This window comes from Triticum aestivum, chromosome 2B (assembly GCF_018294505.1).
Source record: "Triticum aestivum cultivar Chinese Spring chromosome 2B, IWGSC CS RefSeq v2.1, whole genome shotgun sequence".
NCBI classification, from domain to species: Eukaryota; Viridiplantae; Streptophyta; class Magnoliopsida; order Poales; family Poaceae; genus Triticum; species Triticum aestivum.
Window position 1 is genome coordinate 411,367,288 of NC_057798.1, and position 21,223 is coordinate 411,388,510.

The window sequence follows — 21,223 nt, forward strand, 5'->3', positions numbered from 1 at the left end:
AGTTTAAATAAGTGTTTGAAATTATTTGTATTAAAAATGTGTTTAATTTTTTTAGGGACTAAAACTATAGGGTATCTCCTAGCTGTGAAGCAGTGATTTCCCTAAAACTAGTAAAAGTGGGATAGGGAGCACTTTTGCCAGTGTGACAAAAACAAGTGGCAAGCCATGGCAAAGTTGGTCACCAACCACACATGCCCTATGTGACTACAATCTTGGCGTTACCCCAAAGGCACGTGGCCATTTAAGCATCATCAAATCTATGGAAGGATCATACACCAGGGAACGTTTTCATCCCAATAATCAAGAGAGCTAATGAATCCCAACAGGCTAATGCTTAGATTGCCGCGATTTGAAGATGTTCTCCTTGTAGTACTGCAGCTCCATGATGCTCTCTCTGATGTCGTCCAGTGCCCTGTGGTTTTTCTCCTTTCTTGGAGCTTGCTTCCTTTCTGTGAACAGTCAAATCAAATAAAAAAATAAGCAAAGCCTTGTCATGTGGAGAATTTCACAAGTATTCCATGTATCCAAAATGAAATTAAAATAAATTACTAGGTCTGCTCTGCTTTGGAAATCAGCGGTTGTGAAGACGACGAAACACATAAGGTCAATTTGAACCAATTTCAGTTTCCAAACCACTATCGAATAACCAACAAGTATAATCATGAGGAAATACGCCCAGATTGGATGAAAGCCTTTATACTCCAATAGTACTCAAGTATGTTTCCCATCTCACTAACTGATCTTTAAGTCTGCCCCTATGTAATCGTGAGTTCTCTGCCACAGGAATATCTTCAAACCGATTAAATCAAACCAAAACATCGTTGCAATTTGCGAACACTCAAGAACTGTTCAAATTTTACACCACCTAGCAATATTTTTCAAAATTAGCAAGATATGTTTCAGACCAACTTTATTTTCAAAATATAGGCATACAAGCTACCTCACAGTACAGTGTCGGCATTTGGCACATTAATGAAAATAAATACCAAAACAAAATGATTTCACAATAAATCAACCTCAAGAATGCATTTTGCTGGGCTTTGAGTCCCCCAATGGGACTCTGGCGGGGATGAAATCAAAATTCATGTTCGGTTTTGAATTACAGACACTAAAAGAATCAACTAATGTCGACTATAAATCTCAATAGAATGCTCAATAATAAAGCTTTTATTTCATAATTGGATCTGCGGATCTTTATGTTTTGGCATATACGCCATTGCATAGCAGGTGGCCTCAGAGCCTAGTAACAGGTTAAAGGGCAGCCCCAGTGCATGTAGCTCCCGCTTGCGCAGGGTCTGGGGAAGGGTCCGACCACTTTGGGTCTATTGTACGCAGCCTTTCCCTACATTTCTGTAAGAGGCTGTTTCCAGGACTTGAACCCGTGACCTCATGGTCACAAGGCAGCAGCTTTACCACTGCGCTAAGGCTCCCCTTCAGCCTAGTAACAGGTTATATAACTAAAAAGATTAGAAGTTATGAAACTTTTTAATTCAACTAGAGAATTTTTTTCTATGTGAAAATACCAGTATTCTATCAGGGTGAAATATGCAAAATACATGGATTTATTTGTTTACAAAAGTCAACCTCAAAAAATAGATTTGGTTGAGTCCACTAGCAATACCATACTTGTATAATCTGGTAACTGATGAGAACACACCACAATCAAATTCTGCAACACTGCATTGATAAACACTGAAGTAATTTACCCTTTGGGAACCAGCGGATGCACAGAGCCGTTATGCTGCTCACATCAACTATCACATGAGGGAATATGCCTGCAAGCTGTGGCATGTACTCCTAGATATAAAAAACACAGGTGTCAGCAAAAAAGTTGCAAAGTAAAACTGGAGTCCTACTCAATCCACATGCAAGGATACTGGACTATTTTTCACAATAATATCTACTGGAGAGTAAATAAATGTATTTTTTTGTGGACAGTTAGATAATGTATTTGGTATGTGTACAAATCAGGAGCATCGATAGTAACAAATATGCCAAAACATCTACAGGTCACCTGAAACATCTAGAGAAGTGAGGACATGATAAAATTGTATGAACCATTTCATTTTTAAGGTTTTCTCTTGCTAACCTTCAAAAATAGTAAATCTGTATAGATAGAATTCCCAGCAATCAATGGAGTCGCCGAACCAATATACCTCCTAACAAAGTCTAGCACCTGAAAATAGCTAACACAAGAAAAGTTTGTTGGGAAACATTACGGTGGATAAAAGAAACATCAAAGAAGCGGATATGGACATTTCCGAGAAACACAATACTGCCAATAATTAGAAGGGAACAACAAAACACTTGTACACAATAGACTAGCAGCATGTCAGCATCAATCGCCAGTATTGACCAAGGCGAGCGCAACTAGTGCCTAATCACTGGTAGGATAAATCGGATAGGCGGATGACGCGGCATGGAGTTGCCTAGCACCACCTAGGCGGTTAACTTTGAGAACACACATGCACAGACAGTTCTTGGAACACAACCATGGTACAGTGTAACACTAAACATATATTCTAGGAATAAAATTGGTGCAGGAATTACAGATAAAAACAATGCATTTAGTTTGAAATAAACAAATGAACAGTCGTGTCACAAGGTTTCCTTTAACTAGGAATATAGGGAAGGTAGGCAAACACATACTCCCTCCGTTCCAGATATAAGGTGTACAGATTTTTGAGAAAAAGTTCAGATTATATGGTGTATTGATTAGTTGACAATTTGACCCTTCCACTAGCTACAGTTGTTATGACCGGCATACAGTACAGCCGGAGGAGGCCCAATAGCGCAGGCAGTTAGGGGCTTGGCCCAAGTTATCTTATCATATTAGGGGCTTAGCCCAATTATCTTATTAGGAGGATTATATAAACTCATGTAAGGACCCGTTTTGAAGTTAAGCAGAAGTAATCATATTTGCTCGGCTTCCTTAAGGAGCCGGGAGACCTAACCCTAGCCGCACCCTCCGCCCCCTCTCTCTCGCGCGCGATCACAGCGCCCCGGTGCCGTCGGCCGCACCTTCCTCCATGCCAACCCTCCTTCCACCCCTATAACTTGAGAGCTCGTCCTGGTAGGGACCCGGTTCCTATCAACAGTGCAATTACCTTCCTAGAAAAAAGATGGCACAGCCCATCCCGTCTGTTTTGTGCATGCGTGTAGGTTAGTAAGGAAAGAAAAATTAGACGTGGTGCATAATATCCAGCCGGCCTTAGTTTTAGGGGAAAAGAATCTTGTTCCGTCTTTTTCTTCCTTCAATCATGTGAACATATTCGGCCATCTCTTTTCCCTTGTCCACATGGAGAATCAACACGGCAAGGACGCGAATTCCCATCCCGTGGAGCCGGCCACCTCTCATCCCATGCAGCCGGCGACCTCCCTTCTCAGCGATGAGGAGATCAAGCCGGCGGACTCCGTTCCCATAGACAGGGAGGAGGTAAAGCCTGTGACCTCGGTTACATTGGACAAAGATCAGATGAAGCTGGCGACTGTGTCGTGCTTCATGTGTCTTCAAGTGCCCGGAACAACAAATGACTCAGTAATGAATTGGCTCACGAGCATGGCTTCCTACTGTTAGATAAACAGCAACATACTATTATTGAGAGGCCAAAGCCAACATATATACAAGTACAGGTTGGAGGCCAAATGCCAAAATACAAAAAGCCAAAGGGCATCATAAATATAACTCTAACACCCAACCCCCCCCCCTCAAACTCATGGTGGATCCACAACACTGACTTCCATGTTGCGCTCTAGTCTGGGCCTTCCTGAAGAAGTCCGCCAGTTGTAACTCGAAAGGCACATACTGAAGAGCAATAACATGGTCCTGCACACCAGCGCGCACAAAAAAAGCATCAACACCAATATGCTTGGTGAGCTCATGCTTCACGGGGTCCCACGCAATACTGATAGCACATGTACTGTCTGATAAGAGTGTAGTAGGTGTAGTAACAGAAACACCAAAATCCTCGAGTAACCAGCGTAACCAAGTCACCTCCGCCGTGAGAAGAGCCATAGCTCGCAATTCGGCCTCTGCACTCGAACGAGAAACTGCAGTCTGTTTCTTCGTCTTCCAGGCAATGAGAGAACCACCAAGAAAGACACAGTAAGCAGAAAGTGAACGGCGATCCAAAGGGTCACTAGCCCAGGTAGCATCCGAATAGGCCTTGAGCTGAAACGAGCTAGAACGAGGATAGAATAGACGGTGAGAGATCGTGCCACGAAGACATCGTAGAACACGAAGAAGGTGACTATAGTGAACAGAAGTGGGAGAAGAAACAAACTGACTCAAGATATGGACATGATGGAAGATATCTAGACGAGTGACAGCGAGATAGACAAGACTCCCAACAAGATGACTATAACTAGTCGGATCAGACAAGGGCTCACCATCAGAAGCACTAAGATGAACATTAAGCTCCATAGGAGTCTCAACAGTGCGCTCATCACTAAGAGCCGCACGAGCAAGAAGATCCTGGATATGCTTTTCTTGGGAAATAAAAAAGCCATCAGAGGTGGAGGAAACCTCAATCCCAAGAAAGTAACGAAGAGGACCAAGATCAGACATAAGAAACTGCTCATTGAGACAAGCCTTGACAAAGGCAATGTACTCAAGATCGTCACCGGTGATGATCTTGTCATCAACATATAGAAGAAGAAGAGTGCGACCACGAGCAGAAAGGTGGACAAACAGCGCTGGATCATGAGCACTGGGAGAAAAACCAGCTGCAATCACCACAGAGGCAAAATGCTCAAACCAAGCACGGAGGGCTTGCTTAAGACCATAGAGAGAGCGACGAAGACGGCAAACCATGCCATCAGGAATAGAATACCCAGGTGGTGGTTGCATATAAACCTCCTCACGCAACTCACCATTAAGAAAGGCATTCTTAACATCAAGCTGAGACACAGACCAATGGCGAACAGAGGCCACAGCGAGAAGTGTGCAGACAGTGGTCATATGGGCCACAGGAGCAAAAATCTCATCGTAATCACGACCATGCTCCTGCTGGAAACCACGAGCCACAAGACAAACTTTATAATGCTCAAGAGAACCATCAGAGCGAGTCTTAATCTTATAGACCCACTTACAAGTAATGGGACGAACACGGGGAGGAAGAGAAACCAGATCCCACGTGCCAGTGCGCTCAAGAGCAGCAATCTCCTCTGCCATCGCAAGCTGCCATTCAGGATGAACAATAGCATCACGATAAGAGGTAGGCTCAAGTACAGCCGAAAGACCATATCAGGAAGGAGAATAGCGGTCAGGAGGAGGACAAGGCCGAGCCCGAAGACCGTAAGGGCCAGTTCTTTTGGGCAATTCTCCTAGAATTGACCCCCTCCCCGGCTTCTCCCAGAATTGCCACTCCATCTTTTTTTACAATTCCTAGCTAATTAGACCTTAACTAGCTAGGAATTGTAAAAAAAGATGGAGTGGCAATTCTGGGAGAATTACCCAAAAGAACTGGCCCTAAGTCGGCTGAGATGAGGAAGACGACACACCAGAAGTAGATGGCGCATCAGTGGACGCATCCACAACACATGGACGACGAGTGTAATGGAAAGGAAAAGAGGGACGAGTAAGAATCACCGGAGGTGGAGACGGGGAAGACATCGGAGCTGACGGGGAAGGCGTCGTTGATGAAGGTAGAGACAGGGAAAGTATCGGGGATGAAGGTGGGGACGGGGAAGGTATCGAAGAGTCATGCAACAAGGAAGGAGAAGAAATTGTTGAAGAGGACGACGCTGTATCTGCAACAACTAGTGGAGGGGTAGGGATACGGGGCACATAGGGAGGTGTATCGGGAAATGTGAGAAAAGAGATGTCCTCCATAGAGAAGGTCGAGGAGGATGGACGCGGGTAGAAAGGACGAGACTCATCAAAGGTCACATCCCGGGAAATACGCATTAGACGACCGACAGGATCCCAACACCGATGCTCACAGTTGTATTCTAGAAAGACACACTCGACAAACTGAGCGGTCAGTTTGGTACGTTCACGTGGGGCAAGAAGAACATAGCAAACACAACCAAACAAATGAAGCGTCGAATAATCAGGAGAACGATAAAAAGACGCTTGAAAGGAATACCACCCTGCAAAGCAGCAGATGGCTGCATGCTGATGACATAGGTGGAAGTGGAAATAGCCTCAGCCCAAAAGTGAGGCGGAAGAGAGGCAGCGATCATCATCGCACGAGCCGTCTCAAGAAGGTGACGATGCTTGCGCTCAACCACGCCATTCTGAGCATGAGCACCAGGAGAAGAGAACTGGGTAAGAGTACGTTGTTCAGCAAGAAATCCTCGCAACGGATGAGAGATACACTCACCAGCAGAATCTGGGCGAAAAACACGAATAGGAGTGGAGAACTGGGTATGAACCATGGCAGCAAATTTTTTGTATATAGATAAGACCTCGCTACGAGAAGACATGAAATAGATCCAAGTGTAGCGAGTAAAATCGTCTATAAAGAGAATATAGTAGCGATGACCCCCTTTCGAAGCGAAGGGAGCAGGACCCCAAACATCTGAGTGAACGAGATCAAAAGGACGCTCGGACACCGACTCACTGTGAGGATAGGGTAGCTGAATCTGCTTACCAAGCCTACAACCCAAACAATCCAACGAAGCGTTACCGGAGATAGGCCCCAGAACACCATGATGAACTAAAGACGAGAGACGAGAACCACATAAATGGCCAAGACGATGATGCCATTGCTGAAAAGAGCTAGCAGATGCGGCAACAGGGGCCACAAGACTCGCAGCATTGGCATCAGAGGGAAGACAAAGCCAATCAAGCTCCCAAAGACCATCATGGCGTCGAGGGCCAGCACCAAGCAAAGCGTCTGTGCGACGATCCTGAACAGAACATGAATCGAAGTCAAGATTGACCTTGCAACTAGAGTCAACAATCTGACTACCTGAAAAGAGTTGCATGCTAAGTCAAGGAACATGAGCAACAGACGCCACCATAGGAGACGATGTAGAGCAGCCATCATCACGTGCGGAAGCCATCAAACGAGTCAACGAAGAGCGGCGCCAACTGCGGTCGGAAGCCGCGAGTGGAGTCGACGTGGAGGCACCATCGCGTGAGGAAGCCACGAAAGGAGTCGTGGAAGAGCGACCACCGCATCCCGCCAAAGAGGCCGGAAGGGACAACATCACATGTGGATGAGCACCAAGCACGGAGAGACGGCGCGTGTGCAAGACGGGATCAATATAGGGAACACCGGATGACAATGGCATTTTTTTGTGGGAGTAGGTAATTGGACAAAGCAGATCAGCCACACGAACTGAGCCCGTCAAACAGAGCAGCACGCGCACGCGCATGATGCAAGGCAGAAGTTTGGCGCGGGCGGAGGAGCAGGACAACGGCTGGGATCTAGCGGGCCGAAGCCAGGCGGCACAAATGGCCGGAGGGCGGCACGGACGCAAGAACGACGGAGCGGATGGCCGAATGGCAGAGCGGACGCCCGACCTGGAGTCACGGGCTGATCTGGATCGAGAGCAGGATCCAAATCAACTTACGTCTGGTGGAACTTGATCTGCCATGTGGTGGTGGAACTTGATCTGGATTGATCCAAAACAATCACAGCGGAACTTGATCTGGATTGATCCAAAACAATCACAGTGGCTCGGTACAGCGAAAGGTAGCAAGCGGTACAGGCCGGAGGGAGAATGGCCACTGGAGGGCAGCGGACCAGCGGGAAGGCAGTGGACAGCAGGGAGGCAGCGGACACTAGCCGGGCGGGCAAGGGCGCACAATCGATGGCGCTCGTGGAAGACAGGGCTACCCGGCCTAAGCAGGTGGAGCTGCAGCCAGACAACAACAGCCGCGCAACAGCGAGGCCGGTGGCTTGGCAGAGACAGGCAACCGACAGCGGGCGGCGCGGACGAACGAGGACTGGCGAAAATCCAGACGGAGATTGACGGAGGCCGCGGCGGACCGTAGAGTCGGCAGCCGTGGAGAAAAATATAACCTAGGCTCTTATACCATGTTAGATAAACAACAACATAGTATTATTGAGAGGCCAAAGCCAACATATATACAAGTACATGTGGGAGGCCAAATGCCAAAATACAGAAAGCCAAAGGGCATCATAAATATAACTCTCAACACCTACAAGTGTTCCGGCTGCGGCGAGATTCGAGTTTTGTTAAAGCCGCATTCAAAAGAATCTTCAAGGAGCAGCTCTGAGTATAAAGGTAGCAACAATGAAGATGGCAACGACTCGAACGCCGGATTGAAGATTACAGAGTTTGTGAAAAGCAAGTATAGGACACCGGACATGTAAGAGTTGATCGGCAGCATGAATAATTTTTTTGTCGTACCTCTACTTTCAATGTGTTCCAGATGTACTCGATGCCGGTTTGAGCACCTAATAAAGTTTTTGTCGTACTCGATGTGCGAGCCCGATGTATTCATACAATTTCACAAGACTTTGAGCATGCACATGTTAATGACCATACACTTATTTATGTCATCGAGTCAATTAAATGTGTTGTTCGTCATGGTATTAGGAGTACTACTCATGCCACTAGTTGTACTGATTACATGTATATCATGTGTAGTTCATCTTTCAAAATTCGGCTGATTCGTAGTGTCTCTGGTGAATAAGTGAACCGTTTTTGTTAGTTCATCTTTCAAAATATTGTTGTTTATTGAAAGTTTGTTAGTTTCTTAGTTCATCTTTCAAAATGTTGTTGTTTTTCTTCAATAAACGACATCAAGTACATTGGAATTTGGGAACACACTGAAAGTAGAGGTACCACAAAAAAATTATTCATGCTACCGATCAACTCTTAAATGTTCCGGTGCCCCGTACTTGCTTTTCACAAACTCTCTAATCTTCAATCCGGCGTCCAAGTCGCTGCCATTGCCTTCATCCTCTCTAACTTTATACTCAGAGCTGCTCCTTGAAGATTCTTGTAAGGGCGGCTCGAACAAACATAGAGTCTCGCCGCAGCCAGAACACTTGTAGGAAGCCAAGTCCGTGAACCAATTCATTAGTAAGTCGTTTGTTGTTTCGGGCACTTAAAGACACATTAAGCATGGCACAGTCGCCGGCTTCATCTGATCTTTGTCCAATGGATCCGAGGTCACAGGTTTTACCTCCTCCCTGTCCATGGGAATGGAGTCTGTTGGCTTGATCTCTTCGTTGAGAAGGGAGGTGGCCGGCTGCATGGGATGGGAGGTGGCCGGCTCCATGGAATGGGAGTTCGCGTCCTTGCCGGCTGCATGGGATGGGAGGTGGCCGGCTCCATGGAATGGGAGTTCGCGCCCTTGCCGTGTTGATTCTCCATGCAAACAAAGGACGAGAGACGGACGGATATGTTCACACGAACGAAGGAAGAAAAAGATGGAACAAGATTTCTTGTTCCCTAAAACTTAGGCCAGCTTGATATGCACCATGTCTAATCTTTCTTTCCTAACTAACCTACACGTATGCACAAAACAGACGGGATGGGTTGTGCCATCTCCTTTTTTCTAGGAAGGTGATGCGCGTTGGCTGTAGCTAGTGAAAAGGTAATTGTCAACTAATGCAATACACCATATAATCTGAACTTTTTCTCAAAAATCTATACACCTTATATCTAGGAACGGAGGGAGTACGTATTAGCAATACCTATTAGCAATTTTCTTTCCGAGGTTTCAAGTAGAATATGCTTTAATTATATGAGCCCTTTCAAAGAGGTCAGGCTACCAAAAAAAGGACTAAAGTACCTGTTTCTCAGCATCACACTCAGAAATGTCACTCTGCAGTACTTGTTCTGTCAGTCCTAAAGTGGTTACAAGAGCAACAGACCAAATTAGCAAGTCCTAAATTGGTTACATGAGCAAGAGATTAGATTCACATGTCATTTTTAATACTAGAAGGTATTTACCACTGGCACCATGATGGGTTTTACACCAATCATTCATGTTGTCTAAGCATTCCTTGCTCTGTCTTATAACCAAATCAGGACCCTGCAAAAGAAGGTAATAATAGCTATGTTGAGCACTATGTCTCGTGATGTCATACCAACAGAAGTTGTTCATCAACCAATATGACTAACGACAAAGAAATGACAAAGCAACAAATTGCCTCCGTAACCTCAAGATACCCAAACACAAAGTATGACATAAGTACATAGCCAAAGTCAGTGGTGATGATAGACTACCAGCTTGCTTTACAGGGTGAATTTGCCAAACAACATGATCATTTAAGGTTGTAAGGGGATTCTTAGAATAAGAAAAGATTATGCAAAGTAAACATCAGAAGCTGATGGCATATCAGTTCGCTACTTCCCACTAGCGTAAGGCCCCGTTCGGTTCGTAGGTTTTGTACAGGAATTTTGGAGGAACACTATTGACACAGGTTTACTTTCCTTTGTAGCGTTCGGAACGCAGGAATACATACAGTAATCCAGAGGAAACTAGCTCCTTCGATGCTGATTCCAGAGGAATTCTAACATCCGCGTAGAGCTCATTTTCCCGCGGAAGACCGAGGCGAGGCGCTCGGCAGTCGCTGTTAGAATCAGTAGGATTAAAAAAAACAAATGTGTAACGTGATGAGGTGAGAGTGTTGGAGGTAAAGCTGCCTTGTTTAACCCGTATAGCTAATTTTAAAAGGCCTGTAGGCTACTGTTCACGCAATGCTCTCCTATGGTCACCCGAACGCCCATTCTGACAACTTTCCTGTGTTCTTTACCTCCAGCGTTTCACGCCTAGATTCCTTCTCCGTTCCTATGTTTTCTCTCGTTACTGTGTTTCGTATTCCCACACGGGGGCCTAATTTTACAAAATAAACAGTATAATAAGAATTGACCCATCATCTAATAGTGTTTCCTTCTCATTGACTCTTCAAAAACAAATTAACTTGGCACTTACATAGTCCTGATGCGATTGGCAATCTTATTTAACTGTTTTAAACTACTTCAATGATAACGAGCTTGGAACAACTCATTAAGGACCACAGATTAGTGTGCCTTATCCACATACTCAATGAGGAAGCAATGGAAGCAGCTTCAATAACAACGAGGCAGAGTAGTCTATAATAAACTGCTTACTTCCAAACTCAAGGTCAAGAAATATGTACCACGGCAAAGGTGTTACTGAATCGAGAAAACTAGCATATCATAAGTTGTGGAAGCTACTCACTTCCAAAACACGAAGTCAAGAAATATGTACCACAACTTCATAACACTGTACGTAGCATTAGTTTAAAACTCACCTCTATCCGTTTGGTAAGTTTACCATCTGTTATAATACAAGCAATCTCCAGTATGCGGTCTTTTCTGATATCCAAACCTAAACAATCAGAAACCAGCATGTGGCATGTTAGTCAGAGTGTTGACATTGTGTAAAATTGATAATACGAGTTCCGACAGAAGCAACAGAATTTCAGTTTGACATATCTACACATCAGTTAGAGGAGAACAATAGCAAGAAATGAAGGCGCAGTTCACATCAGAAAACAGCAAAAGAAGACTATTATTGACTTACGATACCAAGGAAATCAGTAATGGGTCGTACATTGTTTCGGGCAGAGTAGATATCATGCACTGTAAATGACTTCCGACCAACTGTTCTCATGCATCTTTTTTCATTTTAATGTAGTAAACTATAAGTTGCAAAACTTGAACAAAAGAACATGTTGAACAAATTAGAAACCGGAAAGGTTTACTTGTTGTGTTTGCATCAGTCTTGGGTTGAATGGCAGATGTTAGTACTTAGTAAACTGGCCTTACTAACTTATTAAACTGGTAACACATAGCCAATGGCGTGCTGATTGTTTTGATTCTGTATATCAGCTGTCTTTTCACCATTTGTTCTAAGTTGCTGGTTAGATCTTTTATCCTTTTACATTTCGTGTGCAGAGGTGCAATGCAATATTGAGTTTACATCACCTACAATATGCTTCCTGTCAGAGTTATTTCCGGCAGATCCCTTGACAGGGTATCCCGGCTGGGCGAGTAGATCGGGTGGGAAATAGAGGTAAAACCCTACTCCTGCTCGTGTTGTATTATTGCTATGGGGTGTACAAAGTACAAGTATGATCGAGGGATTGAGTTCTCTGCTAACAACTAGCCCTGCCCTGGCTTATATAGAATATCAGGGCCCTAGGTTTTACAAGATCCTAGTCGGGTACGTCGGTGGAGGGGTCCTCCTGGACTCCGGCTTCCTTGTCTTGTACGTCAAGGCTTCTGAGTCTTCCTTCTATAGGACCCGTGTGCCAGGATGATTGATGGCCCAGGGCGTAAACCAACCTAGAGGACCTCGGGCCGACCTACTTGGGCCAACTTCCGGTGAAGTGGGGCACCCCCGGGCTGTAACACCGTCAGTAACCCCTAAACTGGTCTCCGAGCTTGGTTGCTTCGTGGTCAGGGTCAATCTTGAATGCCATCTTGAAGCTCGTCAAGATCGGAACTGGTTCTCCGACCTAGCCGACCTCCCATGGCCAGCAAGCTCCATGAAGTCGGCCCATCCATTGGGAGGACGGCCGCCTCTGGTCGTGATTTGCTGATGAAGATAGCCAACCTCCATGGAAATGTTTTCACGGCAAGCCAGCTCCCTCGAGTCGATTTCCCACGGAACACTTTGTATAACTTTGACGTACAGCCCAACCAGGGACCAAGCCAGACTTTTGACCAGTTGGTCGAGCCAGACCAAATTGTTTGTCCAACCGGTTGAACCTGACCACCCTAGTCATCCGGACCTTCGGTCAACGAGACATGCGTGGGTGCACGAGGGCCCCACCAAGGTCAGTCCCATCAGTGTGACGGCATGACCAGGCATGAGCCTCGGTTACCGGAGCCATTAATGGAACGCCTCGATTCCCGCACACCATAAACTACGTTAGTGGGGATACGCACAGGATTTCCTGTCGCATGACACGGGTCACACAACACGGCTCCAGTCGTTGCCCATTATGTTTGGGCTTTAAAAGGGAGGAGACGCCGAGGGGAACGACACTTGTCCATTTTCCCCTTGGCTCCATCTTCTTTCTAGCGTTCTTCTGCCTCCTGTGCTCCGCCATTGCAGCTCACGCCAAAACTCTCCTCTTTCTTCTACATCTCCTCCTCCCAATCTCAAACCCATGCCGCCGCAATATGCCGCCCAAATCCAGCAAGGGCGTCGCGGTCAAGAGTATAACCGGCAAAAGGGAAACTGAAGGTGGCGTCGGACACCAAGGCAAATGGATGCCCTCGACGCCCAACTCCCCCCCCCCAGCTCCAACATCTCAAGGAGGGGGGATACTTGCCAGAGGCAAGGCTCGCCGATTGGTGCTCGCCGGTGGTCATGACCTACCAAGGTGAAGTTGCCGAGACAATCCTCAAGATCCAAGGAGATGAGCGGGTATGCTTTGTACCCTTTCTCCGAGGTCTCATGCACTTCTACGGCCTGCAACTTCATCACTTGACCCCAAATAGCATTACGCGCATCGCCTGCTTCGTGACCCTATGCGAGCGCTTTCTCGACATCGAGCCACTGTTATTTCCAAGACAAATGTAACGGAGACTTGCGAATGTAGCGGAGCAGCCATCACCAAGAAGTCCGGCTTCGAATATCTCGACGGACTCTGGCTGAATCAAACAAGTGGCAAGAAGGTTGGTTCTATATTCCGATGTTAAGTTCAGGGTACCTCCTCAGATCGGCCTTGTTGAAGCCTTTAGCATGGCGCCTAGTGCGTCAAGCACATCCCAGCTGACACGAAGGAAGTAACCTGGCCCCACAAGGCAGTGTGGAGTCTCACCTAGCAGGGATTGAACATGGTCGGGGTGATGATTGTAGCCCTGGAGCATGGCATTCATCCTCTTAAGGCCAGGGCTCATCCAATGTACCGGTACACCAGCGAGGATGACGTAACCCTGAGCATTCGGACCGGCTTCTTTGAGGGGAAGTCGCTTCAGGAGATGATCTCGATGATGTTCAAGGGGAAGACGGCGGACTTCCCGGCGAAGACCGGCCTGGCCAGTTATTCGTTAGAAGCACAGCAGCCTGCTGTGAGTATTCCTTGCTTCCTGGTTAATTAAGCTTTCCTTTCCGATCCGCAGTTGCTCATCCGATATCTTCAATTCTACTCATGATGCCAAGGAAGCCAAACCATCTCGGACAACGAGGACGAAGATGAGCGGGACCAGTTCCTCTCAAGGAAACAGGGCCGTGATGACGAGGCTCTGGCCTCCCATTCTTCACCACAAAAAACATCGACCAAGACCAGCTTAGAGCCACACAAGAGGTGTGAGGATCCTGCCGCCGAGGCGCTTGCTTCTTCCCGTGCGACCTCCAAGGGAGCATCCCAGTTGGCCCGACCTCGAGTTGCTTGACGAGGGCCCAATAATAGGTAAATATCGTACCATTTTGTTCATCCCTTTCCCAAGTTTGGCTTTTCCTCAACTCTCATTATCTGATCCACAAGCCACAACGCGAAATGGGTGTCGATCTGGCCGGCCACCCTTCCGCCAATCTGGCGGCATTCATTGCCAACACCCCCAGGACCGAAGACGGGGCGCTAATGGCGACGCCGGTCTCCATCGTTCCACCATCCGAAAACGTGGTAATGCCTCTGGAAACAAAGACCACAGACCCAAGGCACACCGGCACTGCCAACAAGCCAGCTCTCGCACCCTCTGAAGGGGCCACTTCTGAAGACCTAGCTACCTAAGTAGCAGGTGAAGAGGACAGAAATCCGGCTCTCAATGTTGAAAACAAGGAGCCGGCCTCCAAAGATGCTGCCAAGAATTGCTTCCAGGCACCTACGTTGCAGGAACCCATCGTGTCACCCTCTTCTTCGACCACCCCGTTTCACCGCCCCGCGACCTCTTCAACTAGTCCGGCTACGGATCTCGGGAACAACACAATCATGGTGGGGTGGCGACCTAGTCCCTACCTATCTACCAGTGTTGTCGTTGACAGTCTTCCCTCCAAGATGTCGGTCACGTCCTCGGAGGCCAGGACGGTGCTATGTCGACGCGAAGCCCACACAACCTAGTCAGCATGTACTTGCTTAAGGAACAACAAGCCACCCTACACTTCATGTGAGGGAATTTCTAGATGTCATGGTCGGGCTGGGAGAAAATCGACTTGGATCGTTTGGTGAGCTTGATGTCATCCTTACCTGCGAGTGCCTCCTCAACCAGGGCCACTATGGCCTGCTCGGCCACATGGGATCGCTGAACATTGTGGGATACTGTGATGACCCAATTGAGAGCCAATATCACTTCAGGTATGCATAGTCCGAAAATGTCGCGTATCGTGGAGAAGTTGGCTTGTCAAGGGGCGCATGGTAGCCACTTTGAACGGGACGACCTCGAAACAAAGTGGTTTGAGGTGGTAGTTGTCGGGGTGCCGAACACCACGTCAAGTGTGACCTGGCCCAGGGGTTGGGCCTCCATGCCAGGAATGATGCCATTGAACCTCGTGTTGGATGGCCTGATGCAGGACTCGTCAATGCCCATCTTCAATGCGTAGATGTACATGAGACTGAGGCTACTACCGCCGTCCATAAGGACCCTGGTGAGGTGGCGGCCCTCAATGATCGGATCCAAAACTAGGGCGGCCTTTCTGGCGTGGCAAACGCTGATCGAATGATCGCTCTGATCGAAGGAGATTGGCTGGTCCGACCACTCTAGCAAATGTGGTACTACAGGCTCTGCAACACATATGTCTCTATGGGAGAGTTTATGCGCCCTCTTGGACTCGTTGCTACAAAATATCATGTTCACAAGCCGTACCTATGGGGGAAATTGCTTTTGCGCATTTGCGCTCACACCAGCCCCGCTACCGTAGTTGTCTGCACCACCACCTTGGCCATCATTGGGGGGTCGTGCCTGTCGTCACCTTTGCTATTACGATTCTTGCTGGCCAGCTTGGCCGCTTTCAAGTGAAACCAACACTCTCGATTGTTGTGGTTGGTTGGGGGAGTTCTGGATCTTTTTGTGCATGGTCTGTCCATGATTTCATCAAAATCTAGACCTTGCTTCCTACGTACGGTGATGCAGGGCCTCGATTTGCTGCATGGACAGCCTATGCATTTCCTACAGAGTGTAATGGAACCCAGCAAACTCTGCCGAGCCAAAAGAAAAGAACAATCAAAGGCGAAGAGTAGAGTACAGCCAAGGGGCTCCCGTCGTCCGTAAAGCACCTTCGGAAGACCGAGCTCCGAAGTGTGCACTGAGAGTTTTATTTTAAGAACACTTGGTCTTACCCCTTCATTTTGAGCCATGTCTAGGTAGAATTGGCAAGATTGAAACGAGGCCTGCCCGGGCACCGCCGGGGAACAACCAGACCTCCGCCCTGGCGACGACATTCGAACTCAACATTGACCTCATCGTCGCCTTTGTGCCTCCGACTCAGTTGCTATTACTGCGCCAAGGTCGGTCATGCTCATCTTGTGCCTCGGAAGTTCTGAGGTCGCTACGCCGCTACTTGGCCGCCATAGATTTCCGCTTGGCAACCCACACTTCCTCCCCGAAAGCATAATTTCATCAGGTTGGCCATGGTCTGAAGTGATTCTTTCCCTATATCACGGGTTAGCTGCTCGTCTCAACAACCGACTTTGAATGTTGTTATGGCCTCAGCGTCGGTGATGTCTGCTACATCATTCTTCGCCTTTAGCCATCGAGCAAGGTACTAGCGAACCAGCTCACCGTCTTCCTTAATAAGGTCATTCGCCTCGCCGGCCTCTGGTAGGTACCTCAGAAGTTGGCGATGAACTCCTCCTGCATGCCGTTCCAGCCATAGATCCACTTGGGCGGCAAAGTATTTAACCAGGGTCGGTACGGTCCTTTTAGCGCGATTGGCAGGTACTTGATGGCATAGAAATAAAATCCCCATTGGTTAGTTGAACCAAAATGATGTAATCAGTCAACCAGAGCTCTGGGTTCTGCTCCTTTATATTTATCAATGAGGTGCAAGTGAAAGTTTTTTGAGAACTTGTAATTGACAATACCATCCGCGAAGCACACGGGTTATAGAGGTTGCAAGCCGATATCACTCCACAATGCGGTGACGACCTCACATCTGTCGTCTATGTCGATGGCACAATCGTACTCGTTGAAGAGTTATCGGCCTGGCCGCCTGGCATTCTCGCTGAGCCACGCCAAGCATTGCCTCTCGGTTTCTCCAGGAGGCTGGCCGATTTGCGCCTCAAAGCGAGAGGCCGTCCTCTGATTTACCAGTCGGCGGTTATTGTGGCTGTGAGTTAGCTGATCCGGTCTATGCGGGAAGATCGCATGATTGTTCGGCCTCGGTGTCAAACTTGCAATATTATTGTGAATATCGCTAGTGGTGTCCTTCGTGCTCTTAGATTTAGTGTAGACGTTTTGCTAAAACCACCGCCGTCTTCAAGAGTTCCACCACCTGCTCAAACCTCTCCCAATCTAGGTCGTTGGCGGGAAGTGTGATGTTTCGGAGCTCTTCGACCGCCGCCTGCGTGTTCTTAGCCAGCGTGCGGAAGGCAAGCAGCTCGGGAGATGCCGAGGCATTGAGGGCGTTGTTCAACGCCTGGCTCTAGAGCGCCAACCCGGCTGCGTCGTCCGTTCTCCTCTAAGCATCTCTGCGGATTATAGCAGGTAGTTTTGCCTACAATACAGACGCTCTTTCTCCTCCTTCTGCTTCTTGAGGGCTGCCTGGAGCTTCTTTCTCCACTCCTCGAGCTTGACGCTGGCGGGGTCGTTCACCGTGATTGGCGTGTTGACCCAGTCAACATCGATCTCATCCTCTTCCTCGGCCTCGATGTCTTTGGCACCGGGGTCCACCATGTAACAGGCATAAGTGGAGGTTGCCTGCCACGGGCGGCAAGGCGGTGCAGACGGGATTGCTTACGGGTAGCTCTTAGCTGAGTCGCCCATCTTCTTGTCGAGGTCCTCAAGCTCCTCGGAGTCGCCGGGTTCCTCGACGACGGTGTGGAGCATGTCGATGTTGGCGACGATGTGGAGGTGGGTGGGTTGAAAATTTGTGTTGGCCGCTCCTAGGTCAGGCACGACGCCAAGCCCTGGAGAGCAAGCTTGTTGCGAGAATCGACGACAGACTCCAGGTTGCCGACATGGACGACCCAGCCTGCAATGGAGGTCTCGACTTGGCCAACGTGGCTTGTTGAGTCGACAACGCAACACACCGCGCCGAAAGCAAAGATCTGCCCCGCTATGAAGATGTTGGCGTCAATCGAATATCCCATCTGGTCTAGTTCGCCCTGCGGGGCCTATATGGGCCACCTCTATCGAAGTTATTTCCGGCAAATCCCTCGATAGGGTATCCCAGCTAGGCGAGTAGATCGGATGGGAAATAGATAAGGGGTTTACCCGGGTTTAGGTCCTCACGATAGAGGTAAAACCATACTCTTGCTCGTGTTGTATTATTGTGATGGGGCATACAAAGTACAAGGATGATCGAGGGACTGAGTTCTTTGCTACTAGCCATGCCTCGGCTTATATGGAATATTGGGGCCCTAGGGTTTACAAGATCCTAGTCGGCTACGTTAGTGAAGGGGTCCTCCTGGACTCCGGCTTCCTTGTCTTGCACATCAAGGCTTCCGAGTCTTCCTTCTATAGGGCCTGTGGGCCGGGATGATGGCCCAGGGTGTAAACCGACCTAGGGGGCCTTGGGCCGGCCTACTTCGGCCGGCTTCCGATGAAGTGAAGCACCCCTGGGCCGTAACACCGTCACTTTCCCATAATAAAAGCACTTCTGTTTGTACACATGTGCAGAATAATTGGTCTGAACATTGATTGAAGTTGAGGACTGAATTGCATTAAGCCTATTAAATTAAACATTTCAAAATAATATGGAACATACAAGATACAATATGAAGGAAGACAGGCTCACCGGTCATTTCCAAGTCAATCCACACCAATGGCATCTTGTATTCACTTGACGATGAACCAAGTTTATCCCCATCATAATTTACAATCATTTTGTTATTCGTCATGCCACTATCTGCAAGGAATGTGAATTTTGAAACTCATAAGAAGAAATGAGAATAATTAAAATGTAATAAAATGGAAAAATTATAGAATTTAGTTCTCTTTTAAAGTATAACAAGGCAGAACTTAAGTTATAATGTCACTGCATCGTTCAATTATTTATCATGTAGGGGCAAGATGAAGATGGAGTTACTTGATTCCATCCATGATCCAAGAGAAAAAAATGGGCGTTCCTGATTGTGAAGAGATATGCACTAGTTGTCCATTCTGTCGCTTTGCCTGGCAGGTTTATTTGGATACTGAATGATACAACTTTGTGCACACTACACAAAAAATGATTCCTCCTAAAGATTTTGTGTATTCGGAGCATCACGAACATGATTTAGTGAAGTGGTCAGGTTTTAACACAAAAGAAATACTTGATACACACGGTGCACATGCAAATGGCAAGAACGCTCGGAACTCATGCTCCAACACAGCTAACAGCTTTAATATGTTTTGTTAAATCGATGAGCTGAAATATTCTGTTGAGTTCTTTTTGAAGTACTAAAGGTTAGTGGTGCAGGACCAGACCTGATTTCTATGGGGAAAAATATCAAAACATTATACTTAACACATTATTGTTACACTACTACATTTTGATCCAGGAGTATGGGCGCATTCAACAATGTACTGACAAACCTCGCGATGAGTAAAGCAAATCTCATACCACGGACTAACAGGAGCACACAATCCCAATTCATCCTGTGAGGAAGCGAAAGAAAAAGTGCGCCCTTACCGAGTTTCCTGGCGGCGGCGGCGGCGGCGGCGGCGGCGGCTTCTGGCTTGCTGGATGTCGGTTGTTCCACTTCCTTTCGATCGTCCTCGCCATCCAGGTCAAGGACAGCAAACATGTTGGCAAGATTAGACATCCTCTCCCAAATCTTCCCCAGATTCAAGATAACCCCGCGTAAAACCTGCGGCGTTCCAGTGCTGATCAACCAAACAGAATTTTTTTGGTGGAATTGGGGAAAGAACATGCCAGGTTCGACAGCCGACAACTAGTATGGATAGAGCGACTAAAGCTTCAAGGATGGTTCGCTTCTTAGCAAACCCCTGACTGGCTTGGGAGGTGGTCTACACGTACCGCGGCGGTTGCTTCGGATCTATGGGCCCCGGCGCTGCCGCCACCGCAGTGGCCGCCGCCGGGGTTGGAGGAAGAATTGATTATAAGACCTAATTTTTTTTCTACACAACGAGATGCAAGCGGCGCACGGAAGGGCAAAAGGACGATGATTCCCGGTATTTGGGCGCAAGTAGACGACTTATATATTTTTATTTTAAACTTTCAGCGTGTTTGGCAATATTTGAGAAGGGGAATGAAAGTTTTGGGTTAAGATTAGACATGGGATAAGCCATTTGATTCTCAATTCTCTGTTTGGTGCGTGATAGGAGTTATGTGCGAGAAATTAAGAAGAAATTGTACTTCCTTGTTTAATTCGTGGGAATTGATATGGGACTAGACAAGAAAAGTTAAGATGAACGGTTAAGGTTGACTAAACAATTTCCTTCCAACTCCCCCCCCCCCTCCCTTGTTAATAAAACAGTGGGAGTTGAAGTCTCAAGTCCCATGTCTCTTTCCTTGTAAATTCTCAATTCCTCTAACCAAACAATAGTTTTGAAGTCTTATACCCCTTCAATTCTCATTCCCTGGCTTTAATTACCCCAACCAAACACGTTGTTTGGTGCGCTAAAATCTTACTATTGTTTGGTGCAACTAGTAAGTTTTTTTTTATGCAATCATCATGATTTATTTGCCATCTTATTGTTAAAACTTACTTATTTGATATGAATTTGTTCAGCAAGTTTGCGTACACAATCAATATGATTTATTTGATATCTTATTGTTAACCACTTATTTGGTAGAGTAACACTTATTGACTTGCCAAAAAATCTATTATTTTATTTTGGTAAGTTAATACGTCATGTGACAGTAGGGTCGATTTAGGGAAATCAATGAAAGAAAAAAAGAACGAATGAGAAAAAAGAAAGAGAAAAAAAGAAGGGAAGAGAAAAAAAAGGTGGACCAATGAGAGGTGAAATGAGAATCTTACCATTCTTTTTGGGTGAGGGTGAGCTTGTGAGCTTGAGCTCACATGCACCCTATGCTACAGTAAAATCGAATAAAACACTATTTTTTAAAAGAAATTTATTTTGTTTTGCAGATAGATATTGATTTGTGTTTCACATACGTGAAGCTTTCTCAGTAGGGAAACAGTTGATGCTCTAAAAAGACTATTTTTTAAGCAAGGCCTTGGTTATTTCAAAACATTCGGTCCTT

The 21,223-nt window shown here is 46.9% G+C and overlaps 1 protein-coding gene across 2 annotated transcripts; it reads right to left on the bottom strand.

Annotated features, from left to right (window-relative positions):
- Positions 1-201: 201 nt before the first annotated feature.
- On the bottom strand, positions 202-20,277 carry LOC123045202 (oligoribonuclease). 2 transcript variants are annotated; one of them, XM_044468162.1, is made up of 9 exons: positions 20,030-20,277; positions 19,682-19,859; positions 18,806-18,916; positions 11,211-11,287; positions 9,883-9,964; positions 9,722-9,777; positions 2,090-2,176; positions 1,707-1,797; positions 202-449 (listed from the first exon to the last, which is right to left on the bottom strand). In XM_044468162.1, exons 2-9 carry the CDS (start codon positions 19,812-19,814, stop codon positions 328-330), a joined length of 759 nt encoding a protein of 252 aa, XP_044324097.1. In that variant the 5' UTR covers positions 19,815-19,859; positions 20,030-20,277; the 3' UTR covers positions 202-327. The 2 variants fall into 2 exon arrangements, with proteins under 2 accessions (XP_044324097.1, XP_044324096.1); XM_044468161.1 differs by having other exon boundaries at positions 19,682-20,183.
- Between the last annotated feature and the right edge of the window lie 946 nt (positions 20,278-21,223).